The sequence below is a fragment of the Muscardinus avellanarius genome (genome assembly GCF_963383645.1).
Source record: "Muscardinus avellanarius genome assembly, chromosome: 15".
NCBI classification, from domain to species: domain Eukaryota; kingdom Metazoa; phylum Chordata; class Mammalia; order Rodentia; family Gliridae; genus Muscardinus; species Muscardinus avellanarius.
The window spans coordinates 68151008-68171149 of record NC_137801.1 but is presented as its reverse complement, the minus strand read 5'-3'; the positions used below and the strand labels follow the sequence as shown (position 1 = coordinate 68171149).

The following is a 20142-nucleotide window of genomic DNA, read 5'->3' as shown; positions in this document are numbered from 1 at the left end:
CAAAGCCAGGTTTGAATCCTCAAAGCGTTGGATCCGGCCACATGCTCACTCCTTATTCACTTTAGCAAGATCTGCAGCAAATGTCCATTACCAGGCCAGTCTGCCCTGGGGCCCCCAGATCCCTCTACAGCCCAGTAAATGGCAATGGACTCAAACAAGGAAATCTCCACACTGGAAGACAACTTGCAAATTATCTAGTTTAATCATTGGGACCTATTGGTTCATAGACACAGTTGAAGATGTGATACAGAAAATGAACCCAGAAACTGCATGTGGTTACACATGCCTGTAATCCTAGTACTTAGGAGGCTGAGACATGCCTGTAATCCTAGTACTTAGGAGGCTGAGACAGATCTTCTGAGGAAGATTGCAGGTTCAAGGCCAGCCTCAGCAATTTTGCAAGACCCTATTTCAAAATAAATAAAAAGGCTTGTGGGTGTAGCTGAGAGTTGGAACACCCCTGGGTTCAATTCCCAGTACAGAAAAAGAAAGAAAACAAGAAAGAAGAAAGAAAGAAAGAAAGAAAGAAAGAAAGAAAGAAAGAAAGAAAGAAGAAAGAAAATGAACCCAGAAATTTGGCTCAGCCAAACCAGCATCTTCACAATACAATTGGATGCCATCAGGAGGCAGAACCACAGCCTTCTTCAGCACCGAACCATGGAGCTGAGGTGCAGGAGAGGATGCACGAGCCCCCTGCCCTGTTCTGGGCATATGGGCTGCCCTTGGACTCTAGTGCAGGGCCTTTGCAATCCCCCTGCTGTGCTTGCTAAAGGGAGCTGCAGCCCCACCCACCCTGCACCTGTCTTCATCTCCTTTCACCATAGGCTCCAGCAGAAAGTCACTTTTATTCAGGGCTCTCTGGACATGCTCTTTGCACCAGGTCTTTGACCCTGGAAGCTCTCAATCCTAGAATAAATGCAGTAGTGGGGTCCCCCTTATACTTGGGGTAGAATCTCCCACCCCAAGGCCCTGAAAGGAGTAAAGAAGGACAAACAGTAAAGTCACTTTACACTGTAAAGCACATTCTTAATGTCAGATTTGTACACTTATAAATGGTGACATGGTAAATTGCATGTGTTCTTCATTCGATTCCAGAGGTTCATAGCTCCTGCATCTCACTGTGGAAGCTGATGTCATTGTTTGAACTCTAGATAGTTGTGAGGTGTACATGAGAAAGAGGCTGAAGAAGGAGGTCAGCCTTCATCTACTGAATGTGAGGCAGGGGGTCATAAGGAGGGACAGAGTTACCAGGAGTGATGGTGCACTCCTGTGATGGCAGTACTTGGGAGGCTGAGACCGAAGGAGCACAGGTTCAAAGCCAACCTCAGCAATTTAGTGAGGCCCTCAACTACTTAGCAAGACTCTGTTTCAAAATAAAAAGGGCCATCCAGCATGGTGGCAGATGCTTGTAATCCCAGCATTTGAGAGGCGGAGACTGGAAGATCGCAGTTAGCAGACAGCCTCAGCTACATAGTGAGGCCCTGTTTCAAAATAAAAAATAGGGCAGGGGGTGTAGCTTGGAGGTCGAATGCCCCTGAGTTCCATCCCCAGACCCGCAAAAAATAAAAAATAAAAAGGGCGAGTATCCATCACTATAACAAAACACCAGAGAGAACTCACTTCCATAGAAAAAAGTTTATCTTGGATCACAGTCCTAGGGATTCTAGTCCATGATTGGGTGTACTCATGACTTTTAGGTCTCTGCTGGATTTGCCTGATGGAATGGGGTTGTTTGTAGAGAAAAGTGTTCCCATCATTGTTAGAAAGCAACCAAATAAGAAGAAAAAGGCTGATGTCACTCAGTCTCCTTGGAAGGCACAATTCGAGTGACCTAAGGAGATCCACCTCTTGAAGGATTCTCCAGCTCCCAGTAGAGCCACCCTGGAAACCAAGCCTTTACAACATGGGTCTTTTGGGAACAGTCAACATCCAAACTGAAGCTCCAAGTGTCAGGGGGTGTTTAAGAAGTCAGTCTCAAGTTCACACGTATTTTCTGGGACTGGATGGACATTTTATTGCAGGAACCAGCTTGGTGATGGCAATGAAAGGACCATGTCCTTCTGTCTCAGCTTCCCAAAGTTGTGCTTTTCTCCTGGCTCAGGGTCAGGCTCCTGCTCCCTCAGCCTGAGAGGCTGCCTCTGCCTACAGAACCAACTCTCTCTGGGTCTTGGCCAAGCCTCCTCTGTGGGCAGCCTCACCAGCCTCTCTCCCAGCAGCCCACACATCAGCCTCCCCCTCCTGGCCCTCATCACAGCTGGGAGTGCATTCTCCTGTCTCCCTCAGCCCCAAAGCTCCTGAGCAGCTCTTTCTGTGTAGGACCCCAGGGTGGCCAAGTCTCTGCTTCACCCCAAGGGCCCACTCAGCTCTTGATTAGCCCGCGCTAAAGACTGCAGATGCCACAGGGCCTAGTGTTGCCCTGCTTCAGGAAGACACAAGAGAAGACAGCCAGGGCCCTCCTGGTTGGGGAGGGGTGGGCAGGTGGCAGAGGGGGAGCTGAGTTTGGGGGGCGGCCCTTCCCTAAAGGATAGAGAGGTCCCTGGAGAAGGCGTTTTGCCCTCTTTTGCCTGTGCCAGTGACACGGGTCCTCAGCACAAATATGAGGAGGTGTGATGGCGCTGCTCCCAGCAAGCACCAGAGAGCTCAGCCACTGCCCACTGTCCTGCACTGGTCACTGATGCACCACTACAGGTGTGGCCATGGGATTGCTGAGCAAATGACTGGAGGAGGAGAGGGGTCAGGAGTGTGATGCTGGGGAGCCAACCACCAAGAAGACATTCTACTTGGCCCAGGAAAAGCTGGGGCAGGGAGAGTTGTAGCCATTGGGGTTCTTATTGCTGAGCTGGAGACCTAGACACTAGCATGGACAGCAGAGCCCAGGCGGTGGGACATGGACCCAGACTCCTAGCACGTGTGTAAAGTTGACCACAGAGATGTCATGTGGGCCAGATGGGAGACGCTGTCACCTAAGAAAACAGGAAGAGCGGTGGCAAGACTCTTAAAGGGTGCCCTCAACCATTCACCAGCACCTCAAAGGATATTTACCAATTTGAATGTTATTCAGTGTGAATGGACTTGGACTCCCTTCTATGACACAGCCCAGCTCCATGACCCAAGAATTTATGATTAACAAATGTGCAGGTACCAGCCAATGAGGTGGCTAATGAGGTCTGATCTCCAGAGGTAGAGAAGGATCTGGACAGGCTCTCCCAATCTCAGTTGGAGGCTGACAGCTGAGACCACCGTGCATACTCCCCGGTCTGTGGTGGCAGGTGAGAGGACTCAGGAGCAAGTCGGGGTCTCAGGTGGGTCTGCAGCCCCGGATCCTCATGGGGATCTCAAGCCGGGGCTGCTTTGGCAAGTGGCCCTTTGACTTCTTAGCAGCCTAAATCTTTACAATTGGGAGGAGGCTTGGCAGGAACTTCAGCTTCAGAACATGGCATTCAGCCATGGGTGGTGGCACATGCTTATAATCTCAGTAACAGGGAGCCTGAGACAAGAGGATCGCAGGTTTGTGACCACCCTCAACTACTTAGTGAAGCCCTCTGCAACTTAGTGAGACCTATTTAAAAATAAAGAATTAAAAATACAGCTAGGGGTGTAGCTCAGAGGTAGAATGCCTCTCTGTGCAATCCCCAATACCACACACACACACACGAAAACACACACACACACACACACACACACACACACACTTCCCCCGGCATGGAGCTTGGAGAGGCCTCAAAGGCTGGGATGAGAGGTCTGCCATCCACAAGGTTCCACTAATAGGGCGATGAGGGAGGAGGGGACTGGAGTGCATTCAACACCGCTGGGTTGGACTCGTCCATTAAATCCTCAAAACATCCCTGGAAGGCAAAGTGTTATTTTATTCTGTTCTACAAAAGAAAAGATACACAGGTCCACAGAGCTTTCTTGACAAGGCTGAGAGCATACAGCTGGAAAGGGGAGGAGCCAGGGCTCCACAAATGTTCAGACCCTACCAGCCACCCAGTGTTGGCAACCTGCTTCCTCTTGGGTGACAGCAGAGAAACACATCATGAACCGGTCTACATGCTTTCTGGATGCTGGGAGTTCTGGGGACACTCACGGGGCTTCTTCCTTCTTCCCAGGGCTGCCAGGAAGCCGTGTGGGCAGGACTCACTGCCTCTCCTGGATCTTGGGATTTCAGACCTGAAGACTCTACATGGCTCCCTATCACATCCGCAAATACCAGGAGAGCGACCGCAAAACTGCCGTGGCCCTCTTCTGTCTTGGGTTGGAGGAGCACATCCCTGCCACCTTCCGCCACATGCTGAAGCTGCCCCGAACCCTCCTGCTCTTACTTGGGGTGCCCCTCACCCTGCTTCTGGCCACTGGCTCCTGGTTCCTGACCATCATGTCCACCCTCATCCTCCTTGTTTTCCTGAGGCTCCTTGCTAAATGCCCCTGGAAGATTCATGAGTTCATCACTATGCGCACAGAGCTGGCTGATATCTCCAAATCTTACAGTGTGCCTGGCTCCTGCTACTGGGTGGCTGAGTCTGGGGGGCAGGTGGTGGGCACCGTGAGCGCTCTACCAGTGGCAGATCCCCCCTTAGGGAAGAAGCAGTTGCAGCTGCTACACCTGGTGGTGGCTGCGGAGCACCGAGGTAAGGGCATGGCCAAAGCCCTGGTCAGGACCCTCCTCCAGTTTGCCAGGGTGGAGGGCTACAATGAAGTTATCATTGAGACCACCATGGTACAATACACAGCCCTGTTACTTTACCAGGCCATGGGCTTCCAGGAGACAGGCCGGTCATTCTTCAATATAGTCTGGAGGATACTGGCTATTCCAAAAATCCATTTAATGTATCGCCTACCCTCTGCTCAAGAGGAGGGCCTATGATTTGTTTCTTTGTGTAGCAATCCTGAAAGTATCTGACTCTTCAGTAGCAAAAAACAACTCCTGATAGTGCATAATTATTAAAAACCCATTGCTTATTCACATCTGACACACCGGGACTCTGCTTTGTTCACTTATAGTCTTGTTTACTCGTTTATTTATCTATTTATTTATTATTTGTTTACTTTCTCACTTAAATAGATAGTTATCATGGGGATTGAACACATAGTATTCAACCTCTGTGCTATACCCCCAGCCCTATTTGTTTCATCTTTATTTTGAAACAGGATCTCACTCAATTGCAAAGGGCATAACTAAGTAGTAGCTGAGGCTGCCCACCAACCATGATCCTCCTGTCTCAGCCTCCCAAATGCTGGGATTACAAGCATGCACCACCACACATGGCTTATTTTTTATCTTGCAACAGGATCTCACTAGATTACCATACTCCGGCCTCAAACATATTATCTTTAAATCTCAACCTCCCAAAGACTGGGATTACAGGTGAACACCATGGCACCGGGCTCCATTCAATCTTTGTGGATCTCTACCTTATCCTTTTTCTAGTCTCATGATACTTTTGATGAAAGTAAAGCACCACACATATATTTAGCTGTGAGTTCAGTGGTCAGCAGTTCCTGGCTGGACAGCTATCTGTGTCTCAGGCTGCCTTTTCCGATGTCCTGGGCTGGCTGAAGCCACAGGGCTTCATCTTATTCAGGCAGGGTTCAGAGTCTTTGCAGAGCAGCCCAAAAAGGGCAGAAAGCAGCCAAGGCCTTCTCAGACACCTGCCAGTGTGCTTGTGGAAACATACCCAAGACAGAAATAAAGCAAGCTCTGTGTTCTTGTCCCTATGGGGGTGGGGGAGCTGGGAGAGTGGCGTGGGGGATGTTATCATGGGGATCCCTGAATATATCCACCCCTCAAGGAAAAGGCCAGACAGAGTCATGTGGGCTGGCAGGACTGAAGGGAGACCTGGCACGGTGGACACCAGATTGGAGAGTGCCCCAATCTGCCATCCTTGGAGCCAGCCTGGACACAGCCTCTAACCCCAAATGCTCAAGGACTCTGGAATTTCCTAAGAGCCTGGGCCTGACCATGTCATCCTGGGATCCTCTGATGCAGGGTAAGTGGCACGGGCAGTAAGAGATGAGCAGGACTGTCCCCTTTCCAGCAACTTCATCTCTCAGAGTGGGGTGCCCTGGGGGATCTCACTGGCTCCCTCAGCCAGAGTCTGAGCCCCTGCTTCCCAGGGAGTCCAGGCCCCCTCCAACAGCTTCCTGTGACACTAGAACAGAAGGTCCTCTCCCACCCTGGCTTATCTGCACTGAGAGCAGGAGGGCCACAGTTTGCCCAGTCCTGCCAAGCAGCTTTGTGCATTTCACCTACATGGAGGCCTTTGCCATGATCACGGTGGTCCCCAACATGAGTCCCAAGCTGCCTTTGCCTCTCTCTGCCCCTGCCCGCCCATGCCCCTCCATGTACCACTGGCCCCGCTGGCTACCTGCAGTCCCTCTGCCAGCACCCCTCCTTCAGGACTGGAGCCCTGTTGCTCCTCTGAAAACTCAGGCCTGAATGCGGCTGGTCCCTCTGCTCACCCGCACCCCCACGGTTCAGGTCAGGCATCTGCTGCCTGCAGAGCTGCTGCTGAGTGACAGCACCTCCTTCATGGTGGGGACTCTTCACAGCACCTGGGAGGCAGGGAGGAGGAGGCATGCAGCCTCTGCCTCTGCTACCCCCAGCGCCCTCCCTCAGCAAGGCCAGGGCCTAGAGCAGCCAGTCTCAGTGGGCAGAGGGCTGGGCAGCACTTGATCTGTGGTCCTTTGATAGGTTCATTCAGGAGCAGGAAAATCTTTTCCTACTCCTAGAGCACAGGGTCAGACCCTGCCTCTTGGGATCCGTGGGCCCTACCCCATTCATATTGCCATCTGGTATCCTAGGAAGGGCTCCACACTCTTCTTCTGTGTTCACTTGAACCGTTACCCAGACTGGGTCCCATCAGAACCCCAGGACCTTGGTCAACCCAAAACTGTCCCCCAAAGGACTGCACCCTCTGGCCCTGAGGTCACCAGTTTTCCTCGCTTGTGACTCCAAACCTGCTCCATGGTGGCCATGTCAGCCATCCTTCCCCCAAAGCTGTGCTTCCTCCTGGCTCAGAGTCAGGCTCCTGCTCCCTCAGCCTAGAGACTTCCTCTCTGCCTGCAGAGCCCAACTCTCCCTGGGTCTTGGCCAAGCGTCCTCCCTAGGAGGCCTCATCAGCCTCTCTCCCAGCAGCCCACACATCAGCCCCTCCTTATCAGCCCACATCACAGCTGGGAGCACATCCTCCTGTCTCCCTCACCCCCAAAGCTCCTGAGCAGCTCCTTCAGGGTAGGACCCCAGGGTGGCCAAGTCTCTGCTTTAACCCAAAGGCGCACTCAGCTCTTGATTAGCCTTAGCTAAATACTACAGACGCCACAGGGGCCTAGGGTTGCCCTGCTTCAGGAAGACACAAGAGGAGACATCCAGAGCCCTCCTGGTTGGGAGGGGCGGACAGGAGGCAGAGGTGGAGCTGAGGAGGGGAGGGAGACCTCTCTTCCCTAGAGGTCCATGAAGATTGCATTTTGCCCTCTTTTGCTTTTGCCTGTGCCAGTGGCACAGATCCTTAGCACAAGTATGAAGAAATGTGATGGTGCTGACTCCCAGCAAGCACCACAGAGCTTAGCCACTGCCCACTGTCCTGTGCAGGTCACTAATGCAGCCTGGCAGGTGGGGCTGGAGGATTGCTGAGCAAGTGACTGGAGGAAGAGAGGGGTCAGGAGTGTGACACTGGGGAGCCAACCACAAAGAAGATATTCTGCTTGGCCCAGGAAAGCTGGGGCAGGTAGTGTTCTAGCCGTGGGATCCTTGTTGCTGAGCTGGGGACCTAGACACTAGCATGGACAGCAGAGCCCAGGCAGTAGGACATGCTTCCAGATTCCTAGCATGTGTGTACTGGGAACAATGTTGACTGCAGAGATGCCATGTGGGCCAGATGGGAGATGCTGTCACCTAAGTAAACAGGAAGAGTGGTGGCAGGCCTCCTAAAAATGCCCTCAACCATTCCCAGCACCTCACAGGTTGGTTACCTAATGTTTACAACATGAATACACTTTGGCCCCCTTTTCTGGAACAGTCCAGCTCCATGACTCAAGAATTTATGATTAACAAATGTGCAGGAGCCAGTCATTGAGGTGGCTCATGAGGTCTGATCTCCAGAGGTAGAGAAGGATCTGGACAGGCTCTCCCAATCTCAGTTGGAGGCTGACAGCTGAGACCACCGTGCACACTCCCCGGTCTGTGGTGGCAGGTGAGAGGACTCGGGTGCAAGTCGGGGTCTCAAGTGGGTCTGTAGCCCCGGATCCTCATGGGGATCTCAAGCCGGGGCTGCTTTGGCAAGTGGCCCTTTGACTTCTTAGCAGCCTAAATCTTTACGATTGGATGGGAGGAGGCTTGGCAGGAACTTCAGCTTCAGAACATGCCATTCAGCCATGGGTGGTGGCACATGCTTATAATCTCAGTAACAGGGAGCCTGAGACAAGAGGATCGCAGGTTTGTGACCACCCTCAACTACTTAGTGAAGCCCTCTGCAACTTAGTGAGACCTATTTAAAAATAAAGAATTAAAAATACAGCTAGGGGTGTAGCTCAGAGGTAGAATGCCTCTCTGTGCAATCCCCAATACCACACACACACACACGAAAACACACACACACACACACACACACACACACACACACACTTCCCCCGGCATGGAGCTTGGAGAGGCCTCAAAGGCTGGGATGAGAGGTCTGCCATCCACAAGGTTCCACTAATAGGGCGATGAGGGAGGAGGGGACTGGAGTGCATTCAACACCGCTGGGTTGGACTCGTCCATTAAATCCTCAAAACATCCCTGGAAGGCAAAGTGTTATTTTATTCTGTTCTACAAAAGAAAAGATACACAGGTCCACAGAGCTTTCTTGACAAGGCTGAGAGCATACAGCTGGAAAGGGGAGGAGCCAGGGCTCCACAAATGTTCAGACCCTACCAGCCACCCAGTGTTGGCAACCTGCTTCCTCTTGGGTGACAGCAGAGAAACACATCATGAACCGGTCTACATGCTTTCTGGATGCTGGGAGTTCTGGGGACACTCACGGGGCTTCTTCCTTCTTCCCAGGGCTGCCAGGAAGCCGTGTGGGCAGGACTCACTGCCTCTCCTGGATCTTGGGATTTCAGACCTGAAGACTCTACATGGCTCCCTATCACATCCGCAAATACCAGGAGAGCGACCGCAAAACTGCCGTGGCCCTCTTCTGTCTTGGGTTGGAGGAGCACATCCCTGCCACCTTCCGCCACATGCTGAAGCTGCCCCGAATCCTCCTGCTATTACTTGGGGTGCCCCTCACCCTGCTTCTGGCCACTGGCTCCTGGTTCCTGACCATCATGTCCACCCTCATCCTCCTTGTTTTCCTGAGGCTCCTTGCTAAATGCCCCTGGAAGATTCATGAGTTCATCACTATGCGCACAGAGCTGGCTGATATCTCCAAATCTTACAGTGTGCCTGGCTCCTGCTACTGGGTGGCTGAGTCTGGGGGGCAGGTGGTGGGCACCGTGAGCGCTCTACCAGTGGCAGATCCCCCCTTAGGGAAGAAGCAGTTGCAGCTGCTACACCTGGTGGTGGCTGCGGAGCACCGAGGTAAGGGCATGGCCAAAGCCCTGGTCAGGACCCTCCTCCAGTTTGCCAGGGTGGAGGGCTACAATGAAGTTATCATTGAGACCACCATGGTACAATACACAGCCCTGTTACTTTACCAGGCCATGGGCTTCCAGGAGACAGGCCGGTCATTCTTCAATATAGTCTGGAGGATACTGGCTATTCCAAAAATCCATTTAATGTATCGCCTACCCTCTGCTCAAGAGGAGGGCCTATGATTTGTTTCTTTGTGTAGCAATCCTGAAAGTATCTGACTCTTCAGTAGCAAAAAACAACTCCTGATAGTGCATAATTATTAAAAACCCATTGCTTATTCACATCTGACACACCGGGACTCTGCTTTGTTCACTTATAGTCTTGTTTACTCGTTTATTTATCTATTTATTTATTATTTGTTTACTTTCTCACTTAAATAGATAGTTATCATGGGGATTGAACACATAGTATTCAACCTCTGTGCTATACCCCCAGCCCTATTTGTTTCATCTTTATTTTGAAACAGGATCTCACTCAATTGCAAAGGGCATAACTAAGTAGTAGCTGAGGCTGCCCACCAACCATGATCCTCCTGTCTCAGCCTCCCAAATGCTGGGATTACAAGCATGCACCACCACACATGGCTTATTTTTTATCTTGCAACAGGATCTCACTAGATTACCATACTCCGGCCTCAAACATATTATCTTTAAATCTCAACCTCCCAAAGACTGGGATTACAGGTGAACACCATGGCACCGGGCTCCATTCAATCTTTGTGGATCTCTACCTTATCCTTTTTCTAGTCTCATGATACTTTTGATGAAAGTAAAGCACCACACATATATTTAGCTGTGAGTTCAGTGGTCAGCAGTTCCTGGCTGGACAGCTATCTGTGTCTCAGGCTGCCTTTTCCGATGTCCTGGGCTGGCTGAAGCCACAGGGCTTCATCTTATTCAGGCAGGGTTCAGAGTCTTTGCAGAGCAGCCCAAAAAGGGCAGAAAGCAGCCAAGGCCTTCTCAGACACCTGCCAGTGTGCTTGTGGAAACATACCCAAGACAGAAATAAAGCAAGCTCTGTGTTCTTGTCCCTATGGGGGTGGGGGAGCTGGGAGAGTGGCGTGGGGGATGTTATCATGGGGATCCCTGAATATATCCACCCCTCAAGGAAAAGGCCAGACAGAGTCATGTGGGCTGGCAGGACTGAAGGGAGACCTGGCACGGTGGACACCAGATTGGAGAGTGCCCCAATCTGCCATCCTTGGAGCCAGCCTGGACACAGCCTCTAACCCCAAATGCTCAAGGACTCTGGAATTTCCTAAGAGCCTGGGCCTGACCATGTCATCCTGGGATCCTCTGATGCAGGGTAAGTGGCACGGGCAGTAAGAGATGAGCAGGACTGTCCCCTTTCCAGCAACTTCATCTCTCAGAGTGGGGTGCCCTGGGGGATCTCACTGGCTCCCTCAGCCAGAGTCTGAGCCCCTGCTTCCCAGGGAGTCCAGGCCCCCTCCAACAGCTTCCTGTGACACTAGAACAGAAGGTCCTCTCCCACCCTGGCTTATCTGCACTGAGAGCAGGAGGGCCACAGTTTGCCCAGTCCTGCCAAGCAGCTTTGTGCATTTCACCTACATGGAGGCCTTTGCCATGATCACGGTGGTCCCCAACATGAGTCCCAAGCTGCCTTTGCCTCTCTCTGCCCCTGCCCGCCCATGCCCCTCCATGTACCACTGGCCCCGCTGGCTACCTGCAGTCCCTCTGCCAGCACCCCTCCTTCAGGACTGGAGCCCTGTTGCTCCTCTGAAAACTCAGGCCTGAATGCGGCTGGTCCCTCTGCTCACCCGCACCCCCACGGTTCAGGTCAGGCATCTGCTGCCTGCAGAGCTGCTGCTGAGTGACAGCACCTCCTTCATGGTGGGGACTCTTCACAGCACCTGGGAGGCAGGGAGGAGGAGGCATGCAGCCTCTGCCTCTGCTACCCCCAGCGCCCTCCCTCAGCAAGGCCAGGGCCTAGAGCAGCCAGTCTCAGTGGGCAGAGGGCTGGGCAGCACTTGATCTGTGGTCCTTTGATAGGTTCATTCAGGAGCAGGAAAATCTTTTCCTACTCCTAGAGCACAGGGTCAGACCCTGCCTCTTGGGATCCGTGGGCCCTACCCCATTCATATTGCCATCTGGTATCCTAGGAAGGGCTCCACACTCTTCTTCTGTGTTCACTTGAACCGTTACCCAGACTGGGTCCCATCAGAACCCCAGGACCTTGGTCAACCCAAAACTGTCCCCCAAAGGACTGCACCCTCTGGCCCTGAGGTCACCAGTTTTCCTCGCTTGTGACTCCAAACCTGCTCCATGGTGGCCATGTCAGCCATCCTTCCCCCAAAGCTGTGCTTCCTCCTGGCTCAGAGTCAGGCTCCTGCTCCCTCAGCCTAGAGACTTCCTCTCTGCCTGCAGAGCCCAACTCTCCCTGGGTCTTGGCCAAGCGTCCTCCCTAGGAGGCCTCATCAGCCTCTCTCCCAGCAGCCCACACATCAGCCCCTCCTTATCAGCCCACATCACAGCTGGGAGCACATCCTCCTGTCTCCCTCACCCCCAAAGCTCCTGAGCAGCTCCTTCAGGGTAGGACCCCAGGGTGGCCAAGTCTCTGCTTTAACCCAAAGGCGCACTCAGCTCTTGATTAGCCTTAGCTAAATACTACAGACGCCACAGGGGCCTAGGGTTGCCCTGCTTCAGGAAGACACAAGAGGAGACATCCAGAGCCCTCCTGGTTGGGAGGGGCGGACAGGAGGCAGAGGTGGAGCTGAGGAGGGGAGGGAGACCTCTCTTCCCTAGAGGTCCATGAAGATTGCATTTTGCCCTCTTTTGCTTTTGCCTGTGCCAGTGGCACAGATCCTTAGCACAAGTATGAAGAAATGTGATGGTGCTGACTCCCAGCAAGCACCACAGAGCTTAGCCACTGCCCACTGTCCTGTGCAGGTCACTAATGCAGCCTGGCAGGTGGGGCTGGAGGATTGCTGAGCAAGTGACTGGAGGAAGAGAGGGGTCAGGAGTGTGACACTGGGGAGCCAACCACAAAGAAGATATTCTGCTTGGCCCAGGAAAGCTGGGGCAGGTAGTGTTCTAGCCGTGGGATCCTTGTTGCTGAGCTGGGGACCTAGACACTAGCATGGACAGCAGAGCCCAGGCAGTAGGACATGCTTCCAGATTCCTAGCATGTGTGTACTGGGAACAATGTTGACTGCAGAGATGCCATGTGGGCCAGATGGGAGATGCTGTCACCTAAGTAAACAGGAAGAGTGGTGGCAGGCCTCCTAAAAATGCCCTCAACCATTCCCAGCACCTCACAGGTTGGTTACCTAATGTTTACAACATGAATACACTTTGGCCCCCTTTTCTGGAACAGTCCAGCTCCATGACTCAAGAATTTATGATTAACAAATGTGCAGGAGCCAGTCATTGAGGTGGCTCATGAGGTCTGATCTCCAGAGGTAGAGAAGGATCTGGACAGGCTCTCCCAATCTCAGTTGGAGGCTGACAGCTGAGACCACCGTGCACACTCCCCGGTCTGTGGTGGCAGGTGAGAGGACTCGGGTGCAAGTCGGGGTCTCAAGTGGGTCTGTAGCCCCGGATCCTCATGGGGATCTCAAGCCGGGGCTGCTTTGGCAAGTGGCCCTTTGACTTCTTAGCAGCCTAAATCTTTACGATTGGATGGGAGGAGGCTTGGCAGGAACTTCAGCTTCAGAACATGCCATTCAGCCATGGGTGGTGGCACATGCTTATAATCTCAGTAACAGGGAGCCTGAGACAAGAGGATCGCAGGTTTGTGACCACCCTCAACTACTTAGTGAAGCCCTCTGCAACTTAGTGAGACCTATTTAAAAATAAAGAATTAAAAATACAGCTAGGGCTGTAGCTCAGAGGTAGAATGCCTCTCTGTGCAATCCCCAATACCACACACAAACGAAAACACACACACACACACACACACACACACACACACACACACACACACACTTCCCCCGGCATAGAGCTTGGAGAGGCCTCAAAGGATGGGATGAGAGGTGCCATCCACAACGTTCCAGTAATAGGGCGATGAGGGAGGAGGGGACTGGAGTGCATTCAACACCGCTGGGTTGGACTCGTCCATTAAATCCTCAAAACATCCCTGGAAGGCAAAGTGTTATTTTACTCTGTTCTACAAAAGAAAAGATACACAGGTCCACAGAGCTTTCTTGACAAGGCTAAGAGCACACAGCTGGAAAGGGGAGGAGCCAGGGCTCCACAAATGTTCAGACCCTACCAGCCACCCAGTGCTGGCAACCTTCTTCCTATTGGGTGACAGCAGAGAAACACATCATGAACCGGTCTACATGGTTCCTGGATGCTGGGAGTTCTGGGGACACTCACGGGGCTTCTTCCTTCTTCCCAGGGCTGCCAGGAAGCCGTGTGGGCAGGACTCACTGCCTCTCCTGGATCTTGGGATTTCAGACCTGAAGACTCTACATGGCTCCCTATCACATCCGCAAATACCAGGAGAGCGACCGCAAAACTGCCGTGGCCCTCTTCTGTCTTGGGTTGGAGGAGCACATCCCTGCCACCTTCCGCCACATGCTGAAGCTGCCCCGAATCCTCCTGCTATTACTTGGGGTGCCCCTCACCCTGCTTCTGGCCACTGGCTCCTGGTTCCTGACCATCATGTCCACCCTCATCCTCCTTGTTTTCCTGAGGCTCCTTGCTAAATGCCCCTGGAAGATTCATGAGTTCATCACTATGCGCACAGAGCTGGCTGATATCTCCAAATCTTACAGTGTGCCTGGCTCCTGCTACTGGGTGGCTGAGTCTGGGGGGCAGGTGGTGGGCACCGTGAGCGCTCTACCAGTGGCAGATCCCCCCTTAGGGAAGAAGCAGTTGCAGCTGCTACACCTGGTGGTGGCTGCGGAGCACCGAGGTAAGGGCATGGCCAAAGCCCTGGTCAGGACCCTCCTCCAGTTTGCCAGGGTGGAGGGCTACAATGAAGTTATCATTGAGACCACCATGGTACAATACACAGCCCTGTTACTTTACCAGGCCATGGGCTTCCAGGAGACAGGCCGGTCATTCTTCAATATAGTCTGGAGGATACTGGCTATTCCAAAAATCCATTTAATGTATCGCCTACCCTCTGCTCAAGAGGAGGGCCTATGATTTGTTTCTTTGTGTAGCAATCCTGAAAGTATCTGACTCTTCAGTAGCAAAAAACAACTCCTGATAGTGCATAATTATTAAAAACCCATTGCTTATTCACATCTGACACACCGGGACTCTGCTTTGTTCACTTATAGTCTTGTTTACTCGTTTATTTATCTATTTATTTATTATTTGTTTACTTTCTCACTTAAATAGATAGTTATCATGGGGATTGAACACATAGTATTCAACCTCTGTGCTATACCCCCAGCCCTATTTGTTTCATCTTTATTTTGAAACAGGATCTCACTCAATTGCAAAGGGCATAACTAAGTAGTAGCTGAGGCTGCCCACCAACCATGATCCTCCTGTCTCAGCCTCCCAAATGCTGGGATTACAAGCATGCACCACCACACATGGCTTATTTTTTATCTTGCAACAGGATCTCACTAGATTACCATACTCCGGCCTCAAACATATTATCTTTAAATCTCAACCTCCCAAAGACTGGGATTACAGGTGAACACCATGGCACCGGGCTCCATTCAATCTTTGTGGATCTCTACCTTATCCTTTTTCTAGTCTCATGATACTTTTGATGAAAGTAAAGCACCACACATATATTTAGCTGTGAGTTCAGTGGTCAGCAGTTCCTGGCTGGACAGCTATCTGTGTCTCAGGCTGCCTTTTCCGATGTCCTGGGCTGGCTGAAGCCACAGGGCTTCATCTTATTCAGGCAGGGTTCAGAGTCTTTGCAGAGCAGCCCAAAAAGGGCAGAAAGCAGCCAAGGCCTTCTCAGACACCTGCCAGTGTGCTTGTGGAAACATACCCAAGACAGAAACAAAGCCAGCTCTGTGTTCTTATCCCAATGGTGGTGGGGGAGCTGGGAGAGTGGCGTGGGGGATGTTATCATGGGGATCCCTGAATATATCCACCCCTCAAGGTAAAGGCCAGACAGAGTCATGTGGGCTGGCAGGACTGAAGGGAGGCCTGGCACGGTGGACACCAGATTGGAGAGTGCCCCAATCTGCCATCCTTGGAGCCAGCCTGGACACAGCCTCTAACCCCAAATGCTCAAGGACTCTGGAATTTCCTAAGAGCCTGGGCCTGACCATGTCATCCTGGGATCCTCTGATGCAGGGTAAGTGGCACGGGCAGTAAGAGATGAGCAGGACTGTCCCCTTTCCAGCAACTTCATCTCTCAGAGTGGGGTGCCCTGGGGGATCTCACTGGCTCCCTCAGCCAGAGTCTGAGCCCCTGCTTCCCAGGGAGTCCAGGCCCCCTCCAACAGCTTCCTGTGACACTAGAACAGAAGGTCCTCTCCCACCCTGGCTTTTCTGCACTGAGAGCAGGAGGGCCACAGTTTGCCCAGTCCTGCCAAGCAGCTTTGTGCATTTCACCTACATGGAGGCCTTTGCCATGATCACGGTGGTCCCCAACATGAGTCCCAAACTGCCTGTGCTTCTCTCTGCCCCTGCCCGCCCATGCCCCTCCATGTACCACTGGCCCCGCTGGCTACCTGCAGTCCCTCTGCCAGGATCCCTCCTTCAGGACTGGAGCCCTGTTGCTCCTCTGAAAACTCAGGCCCGAATGCGGCTGGTCCCTCTGCTCACCCGCACCCCCACGGTTCAGGTCAGGCATCTGCTGCCTGCAGAGCTGCTGCTGAGTGACAGCACCTCCTTCATGGTGGGGACTCTTCACAGCACCTGGGAGGCAGGGAGGAGAGGGCATGCAGCCTCTGCCTCTGCTACCCCCAGCGCCCTCCCTCAGCAAGGCCAGGGCCTAGAGCAGCCATTCTCAGTGGGCAGGGGGCTGGGCAGCACTTGATCTGTGGTCCTTTGATAGGTTCATTCAGGAGCAGGAAAATCTTTTCCTACTCCTAGAGCACAGGGTCAGACCCTGCCTCTTGGGATCCGTGGGCCCTACCCCATTCATATTGCCATCTGGTATCCTAGGAAGGGCTCCACACTCTTCTTCTGTGTTCACTTGAACCGTTACCCAGACTGGGTCCCATCAGAACCCCAGGACCTTGGTCAACCCAAAACTGTCCCCCAAAGGACTGCACCCTCTGGCCCTGAGGTCACCAGTTTTCCTCGCTTGTGACTCCAAACCTGCTCCATGGTGGCCATGTCAGCCATCCTTCCCCCAAAGCTGTGCTTCCTCCTGGCTCAGAGTCAGGCTCCTGCTCCCTCAGCCTAGAGACTTCCTCTCTGCCTGCAGAGCCCAACTCTCCCTGGGTCTTGGCCAAGCGTCCTCCCTAGGAGGCCTCATCAGCCTCTCTCCCAGCAGCCCACACATCAGCCCCTCCTTATCAGCCCACATCACAGCTGGGAGCACATCCTCCTGTCTCCCTCACCCCCAAAGCTCCTGAGCAGCTCCTTCAGGGTAGGACCCCAGGGTGGCCAAGTCTCTGCTTTAACCCAAAGGCGCACTCAGCTCTTGATTAGCCTTAGCTAAATACTACAGACGCCACAGGGGCCTAGGGTTGCCCTGCTTCAGGAAGACACAAGAGGAGACATCCAGAGCCCTCCTGGTTGGGAGGGGCGGACAGGAGGCAGAGGTGGAGCTGAGGTGGGGAGGGAGACCTCTCTTCCCTAGAGGTCCATGAAGATTGCATTTTGCCCTCTTTTGCTTTTGCCTGTGCCAGTGGCACAGATCCTTAGCACAAGTATGAAGAAATGTGATGGTGCTGACTCCCAGCAAGCACCACAGAGCTTAGCCACTGCCCACTGTCCTGTGCAGGTCACTAATGCAGCCTGGCAGGTGGGGCTGGAGGATTGCTGAGCAAGTGACTGGAGGAAGAGAGGGGTCAGGAGTGTGACACTGGGGAGCCAACCACAAAGAAGATATTCTGCTTGGCCCAGGAAAGCTGGGGCAGATAGTGTTCTAGCCGTGGGGTCCTTGTTGCTGAGCTGGGGACCTAGACACTAGCATGGACAGCAGAGCCCAGGCAGTAGGACATGCTTCCAGATTCCTAGCATGTGTGTACTGGGAACAATGTTGACTGCAGAGATGCCATGTGGGCCAGATGGGAGATGCTGTCACCTAAGCAAACAGGAAGAGTGGTGGCAGGCCTCCTAAATGAGCCCTCAACCATTCCCAGCACCTCACAGGTTGATTACCTAATGTTTACAACATGAATGGACTTTGGCCCCCTTTTCTGGAACAGTCCAGCTCCATGACTCAAGAATTTATGATTAACAAATGTGCAGGAGCCAGTCATTGAGGTGGCTCATGAGGTCTGATCTCCAGAGGTAGAGAAGGATCTGGACAGGCTCTCCCAATCTCAGTTGGAGGCTGACAGCTGAGACCACCGTGCACACTCCCCGGTCTGTGGTGGCAGGTGAGAGGACTCGGGTGCAAGTCGGGGTCTCAAGTGGGTCTGTAGCCCCGGATCCTCATGGGGATCTCAAGCCGGGGCTGCTTTGGCAAGTGGCCCTTTGACTTCTTAGCAGCCTAAATCTTTACGATTGGATGGGAGGAGGCTTGGCAGGAACTTCAGCTTCAGAACATGGCATTCAGCCATGGGTGGTGGCACATGCTTATAATCTCAGTACCAGGGAGCCTGAGACAAGAGGATCGCAGGTTTGTGACCACCCTCAACTACTTAGTGAAGCCCTCTGCAACTTAGTTAAAAATAAGAATTAAAATTTAAAAATAGAGAATTAAAAATTTAAAAATAAAGAATTAAAAATATAGCCAGGGGTGTAGCTGAGAGGTAGAATGCCTTTCTGTGCAATCCCCAATACCACACACACACGAAAACACACACACACACACACACACACACACACACACACACACACACACTTCCCCCAGCATGGAGCTTGGAGAGGCCTCAAAGGCTGGGATGAGAGGTCTGCCATCCACAAGGTTCCAGTAATAGGGCGATGAGGGAGGAGGGGACTGGTGTGCATACAACACCGCTGGGTTGGACTCGTCCATTAAATCCTCAAAACATCCCTGGAAGGCAAAGTGTTATTTTACTCTGTTCTACAAAAGTAAAGATACACAGGTCCACAGAGCTTTCTTGACAAGGCTAAGAGCACACAGCTGGAAAGGGAAGGAGCCAGGGCTCCACAAGTGTTCAGACCCTACCAGCCACCTAGTGCTGGCAACCTGCTTCCTCTTGGGTGACAGCAGAGAAACACATCATGTACAGGTCTACATGATTCCTGGATACTGGGAGTTCTGGGGACACTCACGGGGCTTCTTCCTTCTTCCCAGGGCTGCCAGGAAGCCGTGTGGGCAGGACTCACTGCCTCTCCTGGATCTTGGGATTTCAGACCTGAAGACTCTACATGGCTCCCTATCACATCCGCAAATACCAGGAGAGCGACTGCAAAACTGTCGTGGCCCTCTTCTGTCTTGGGATGGAGGAGCACATCCCTGCCACCTTCCGCCACATGCTGAAGCTGCCCCGAACCCTCCTGCTCTTACTTGGGGTGCCCCTCACCCTGCTTCTGGCCACTGGCTCCTGGTTCCTGACCATCATGTCCACCCTCATCCTCCTTGTTTTCCTGAGGCTTCTTGCTAATTACCCCTGGAAGATTATTGAGATCAACTGTTTGCGCACAGAGCTGGCTGATATCTCCAAATCTTACAGTGTGCCTGGCTCCTGCTACTGGGTGGCTGAGTCTGGGGGGCAGGTGGTGGGCACCGTGAGCGCTCTACCAGTGGGAGATCCCCCCTTAGGGAAGAAGCAGTTGCAGCTGCTACACCTGGTGGTGGCTGTGGAGCACCGAGGTCAGGGCATTGCCAAAGCCCTGGTCAGGACCCTCCTCCAGTTTGCCAGGGTGGAGGGCTACAATGAAGTTATCATTGAGACCACCATCATGCAAGATAGAGCCCAGGTCCTCTACCAGGCCATGGGCTTCCAGGAGACAGGCCGGTCATTTGAGACTATAATCTGGAGGATACTGGCTATTCCAAAAATTCATTTACTGCATCGCCTCCCTTCTGCTCAGGAGAAGGGCCTATGATTTGTTTCTTTGTGTAGGATCCCAGTAGGGATAAGATTCTTTGGTAGCAACAGACAACCCATGACTTTGAATAATTTTCTTTTTTGCAGTACTGGGGATGGAACCCAGGGGCATTCTACCTTGGAGCTACACTCTCAACTCTATTTTTTTCTTTATTTTAAATCATGGTCTCACTTAGTTGCAAGGGGCCAACTAAGTAGCTGAGGCTGTCTGTGAATTGCAGTCCTACTGTCTCAGCCTCCCAAATTCTGGGATTACAAGTGTACACCACCATGCCTGGAATTGCATAATTATTAAACCCGTTTCTTGTTCAAATCTGAGTCAAACATCTTGAATTGGAGGTATATTAAGGCCCAACTTCATTCAGTCTTAGTTTCTTAGTAAGTTAGTTAGTTAGTTAGTTATACTGGGGATTCAGCCCAGTGGTATTCTAACTCTGTGCTATACCCCCATC

General features: G+C 52.4%; 4 protein-coding genes across 4 annotated transcripts; all 4 read left to right on the top strand.

The window, feature by feature from the left end:
- Positions 1 to 4183: 4183 nt before the first annotated feature.
- On the top strand, positions 4184 to 4864 carry LOC308274108 (putative N-acetyltransferase CML1; the record flags this gene model as incomplete). Its single annotated transcript, XM_080711503.1, has 1 exon — positions 4184 to 4864. One exon carries the CDS (start codon positions 4184 to 4186, stop codon positions 4862 to 4864), a length of 681 nt encoding a protein of 226 aa, XP_080567629.1.
- A 4247-nt stretch (positions 4865 to 9111) lies between these two features.
- On the top strand, positions 9112 to 9792 carry LOC308273903 (putative N-acetyltransferase CML1; the record flags this gene model as incomplete). Its single annotated transcript, XM_080711311.1, has 1 exon — positions 9112 to 9792. The coding sequence occupies one exon, from the start codon at positions 9112 to 9114 to the stop codon at positions 9790 to 9792; it is 681 nt and encodes a 226-aa protein (XP_080567437.1).
- Positions 9793 to 14043: 4251 nt separating this feature from the next.
- LOC308273881 (putative N-acetyltransferase CML1) lies at positions 14044 to 14724 on the top strand (the record flags this gene model as incomplete). The annotated part of the gene is made up of 1 exon (XM_080711269.1): positions 14044 to 14724. The coding sequence occupies one exon, from the start codon at positions 14044 to 14046 to the stop codon at positions 14722 to 14724; it is 681 nt and encodes a 226-aa protein (XP_080567395.1).
- Positions 14725 to 19007: 4283 nt separating this feature from the next.
- Positions 19008 to 19688, top strand: LOC308273880 (putative N-acetyltransferase CML1; the record flags this gene model as incomplete). Its single annotated transcript, XM_080711268.1, has 1 exon — positions 19008 to 19688. The coding sequence occupies one exon, from the start codon at positions 19008 to 19010 to the stop codon at positions 19686 to 19688; it is 681 nt and encodes a 226-aa protein (XP_080567394.1).
- Positions 19689 to 20142: the final 454 nt, after the last annotated feature.